Source organism: Dipodomys ordii, unplaced genomic scaffold (genome assembly GCF_000151885.1).
Source record: "Dipodomys ordii isolate 6190 unplaced genomic scaffold, Dord_2.0 Scaffold14, whole genome shotgun sequence".
Lineage (NCBI taxonomy): Eukaryota > Metazoa > Chordata > Mammalia > Rodentia > Heteromyidae > Dipodomys > Dipodomys ordii.
In genome coordinates, this window is record NW_012267230.1 from 16,187,627 (window position 1) to 16,191,473 (window position 3,847).

Below are 3,847 nucleotides of genomic sequence, written 5' to 3' on the forward strand. Positions count from 1 at the left end.
CCTCGGGGCCAGCCCTGCACCCCGCGCCGTGCACACAGCCCGGGCCCAGGGGGCGCGCCCGGCAGAGGGGCTGAGGACGAGCGCTGGACACGAGGCCCCCACACACCCCATCGAGGCCACTCCAAAGACACTTTCTCAACTTTATTGGCCCAGGGCCGGCCCCTGGCAGAGAGGATTGAGGTCAAACAGGTTCAGCCCCTGACCTTGGCAACTGAGACAGCTGAGCCAAGGGAACAACAGGTGCAAAAGTCCCAACGCTGGCACTTCAGGTGTGGCTGGCAGACACCGGAGGCCTCTTCTGGCAGAGGTCTGCAATGGCAGCATTCCGCCCAGGGCAGCTGCTAGGAACAGTTGGTGATTCTAGCCAGGAACTGCTGCGCCCACCATTCATCCAGGTCAATGGGCACAAAGTCTGCAGGAGGAGCAGAGGACTGGGTGCTGACGCTGCCCCCTCAATGCCTCAGCGTCTGCCCTCTGGTACTCAAGCTCAGCAAGCCCAGGAAGAGGTCAGGATGAAGAGCCCCCTCCCCAAGCCCTTGGGGTGGAGCCTGGGCAGGCTCAGGTCAGGGTGAGCGGGGTGCAGGGCATGGGGGCTCACTCTGCAGCCGGGGGTCAGGGGTCCTTTCCACATACTGCACAGGCCTTGGCCCACTCTCACCGGCCAGGCCGCCATCCAGCTGTTGCTCCACCTGCTGCCATGCTGTGGGGGATGGGCAGCTGAGCCAGGCCCCTGGCACCTTGTCCCACCCCAGGACCTGGTGGCCACCCTGGAATCCAGCTCAGCACAGGGAGCAGACATAAATGGGAAGAAAACCCAGCCCTGAGGCTGCTGAAAGTCAGCCCACAGTGATAGAGTCAAGGACCCTTCCCAGCAGCCTGAGCCACACCTCCCAGCCCCTAATTACCTTCTGACACAAAGCGGACATTCTCCTCGTGTGCTAACGTGTAAGTCTCCTGGGGTACCTCCAAGGATGGAGGAGTGGCAAGGGGCCGCCGGCCATTGACACGGTTGAACACCAACCTTGGCCCTGGACTGTGGGAGGAGGAGGACACAGCCCTGAGTGATGCCTGCCAGATCAAGAGCGACACAGCTAAAGAGCAACCTTGGGCCGGGCCTGCTGCCCTAGACCAGGCCACAGGGCAGCCCTGAGCTCAGACGCTCAGCTCTCGCACAGTACCCAGCTCAAGGGAGGCCAGGGAGGGACTCCCAGATCTGCATCCCAGACTCCAGGCAGGCCTGCATCCAGTACCCTCCACACTGCCCTGCTCCCCACTAGCTAAGCCTCCAGCAGCCCAGGTTCTGATCTCACCACCACCAAATCTCTGCTCCAACCCCACCCCTAAGCACAGCTCTTCCCAGTTTTCCACAGATGCACGTCCACCTCGATGACACCCCAGTATGGGAAAACTGACCAAACAAGGGCTCCCCAGCTGCGCCCAGGTCCTACAGGGATGAACACGAAATGCCGGGAAGGGAAAGGCAGTCCCCAAGTGGGGAGAGCACAGCCCCGGCCCTCTCCCCACAGCAAGAGACAGACAGGACAAGGCAGGCGAGAGGACCCCGGTGCTGCCGTACTGCATGTATGTCCAGAGGGATGGCTGGGTCACGTCCAGACCGGCAGGCCCAGAGCAAGGCTCGGCCCCCCCTGGCAGTGGTAACTGGCCCTGCACTCATCAGGCCTGGGCCGGGGCCGTGGAGGGAATGGGGCCGCACCTACAGCAGGAGGTGGGAGCCGGGGTCCTAGGCTGCACCTGCCACTCCGCCAGGCACTCGCGGTCCCGGCCGGCCTGCTCGCCTTCCTGGGCTCAGGGGCCCCTCGCCGGTCTGGGTTCCTCCTCAGGTGAGAAGGGCACTAAAATAAAGAGGAGGGTCTTGAGGGGCACAGGGTCTTGCCAGCCCTGCGGCCGGCAGGGTCTGGTGGCTGCAGAAAGCACAGGGGCCACGGGCTCCTCCCAAACCTGCTCTGAGGACATGGAAGCTCACCCCCCCCAATACATTGCTTTCAGCCCCCTCACCCCTGAAGGCTTCACCTCCAGCAAAGCCTGAAAGTGGACATCAACTTTTTTTTTGTTGGTCCAGGGGCTTGAACTCTGGGCTGGGCGCTGTCCCTGAGCTCTTCAGTTCAAGGCTAGCGCTCTATCATTTGATCCACAGCCCCACTTCTGGTTTTCAGGTGGTTAATTGGAGTCTCATGTACTTTCCTGCCCGGGCTGGTTTTGAAACACAATCCTCAGATCTCAGACTCCTGAGTAGGTAGCATTACAGGCGTGAGCCACCGATACCCAGCCAACTTTTAAAAAAGAAAGAGATCACAGCTAAGCACTGTGAGTTGCAAGGGTTCAGGAAGTGACCCTGGAGCTGATATGAGGCCCAGTAGGTGTGGCATGGCTCTGCCCCGTCCCTGTTCCCGTCCCACTCACTCCAGCTCAAAGACTGTAGTTATGTAAGGCAAAGCTCTGTGGGAGAAAGGGCACCCGCCCGTGTGTACCTGTACCCTTTACACACACTGTACCCTGTGGCCTAGCTGCACTCTGAACTCCCAGGATACTGCTGCAAGCCAGCTCCAGCTCCGGCCACAGCACCCCCTCAAAAAAAAAAAATTTTTTTTTTCAGCCTGGAACCTGGACTATGGGCCTGCCTGTGTCACATCAGGATTTAGCACTAGTTCTGATATCACAGCCCATATCCCTAGTACCAGCTCCTCTGACCTGGCCCTGCTGGCCACAGTCCTGCCCTCTCCAAGGCGGCCTCCTATGACCCTGTGCTGGTGGTCCAGCACCCTATCTGCCTCTGGGGACAGGAGATCACATGGCCCCCGGTTACCTGCCTGTCTCTATCCCACTGGAGGAGGATGTATCAGAAGCACAGGCCCAGTTGGGTCTGTTCACAATCACAGGTAGCACCCAGACCCAAGTGACCAGAAGAGGAGCCTGTTGATTCCAGGTCAGGAGCTTTGGGAATCTGCCAAGTCCCAGCAGGAGGACAGAGAGCTCGGGGTACACACCCAGTCCTCCCAGGGCTGGGGGCAGGTGCTACCAAGAAAAGGGAGGTGGAGGAAGGACCAGCAGGCAGTTTTAGGGTCCCCGAAGAAGCTCCCAATCCAGAGGTAGGAGCCCTTGGTGTGGGGGCACAGTCTGTACTGCCCGGGTGCCCATGCCACATCGGCTTCCTGCAGGCGGGGGAAGACCCTGGGGACCCCTGCACTCCCCAGCCACTGAGGAGACCATCTTTCCTCCTCAAAACCACTCAGAGTTTGTCACAAGGCGACCCTGGCTGTCCCCGTGGAAGGGGCCTTTGAAAAGAATTAGATTTTGCCAGGTAAGATATGGTAAGCAGCTATGGACTAGCCCCATGTTCCTTGCCTGGGGCTGACCACCTGCTGGTACGTGCCTCCCAGAGAAGGGGGCACAGGCTGGAGTGTGCAGAAGGTCCCCGTTTGCTCCCTTCCCAGAGGATCGAGCCCCAGCACACCAGCTCGGCCCAGGAGGAAGACCCCTGCTCTGCCAGAACCAGTCTTCCTGCAGGCCCCTCACACTAGGCCTCCTGAGGCCTCCTGAGTGGCTGCTGAGGGCGGCCACGCCAACTCCCAGCCCCCTGGAGACCACCTGCCCTCAACTTGGAAACCTGCTCCGGCCCCGGGGCTCCGCTGACAGAGGCAGGGCCACAGAAATAAAACTTCTAGTCCGGGAGGAGGAGGCCAGGGCTGAGCCCCCTGGGGGCACTGGGCCCAGGACAGGTTCCAGAAAGTAGGCCCAGGGCACTGCTGGGGAGGGAGGGCGGGCGGGCTCCGCAGGCCCAGGGCACTGCTGGGGAGGGAGGGAGGGCGGCTCCGCAGGCCCGGGGCAC

At 61.2% G+C, this 3,847-nt stretch overlaps 2 protein-coding genes across 2 annotated transcripts in view; both read right to left on the reverse strand.

Moving 5' to 3' along the window:
* Wdr90 (WD repeat domain 90) overlaps positions 1-324 on the reverse strand; it is a 21,274-nt gene extending 20,950 nt beyond the window's left edge. The window contains exon 1 of the mRNA XM_013011290.1: positions 265-324. Within this exon, the coding sequence (XP_012866744.1) occupies positions 265-324 (60 nt within the window). The remainder of the gene's footprint in view (positions 1-264) is intronic.
* On the reverse strand, positions 279-1,974 carry Fam195a (family with sequence similarity 195, member A). Its single transcript, XM_013011291.1, has 5 exons — positions 1,960-1,974; positions 1,753-1,853; positions 906-1,033; positions 599-700; positions 279-412 (listed from the first exon to the last, which is right to left on the reverse strand). The coding sequence occupies exons 1-5, from the start codon at positions 1,972-1,974 to the stop codon at positions 342-344; spliced, it is 417 nt and encodes a 138-aa protein (XP_012866745.1). The 3' UTR covers positions 279-341.
* Between the last annotated feature and the right edge of the window lie 1,873 nt (positions 1,975-3,847).

Bases quoted from the DNA above. Each gene is read 5' to 3' on its own strand.
- Fam195a (XM_013011291.1), bottom strand. The intron at 1,034-1,752 runs GTGCAGCCTAGG...CTCCTCCCACAG, and splicing joins AGTGCCTGGCGGAGTGGCAG to TCCAGGGCCAAGGTTGGTGT. The intron at 701-905 runs GTAATTAGGGGC...CATCCCCCACAG, and splicing joins TGTCCGCTTTGTGTCAGAAG to CATGGCAGCAGGTGGAGCAA.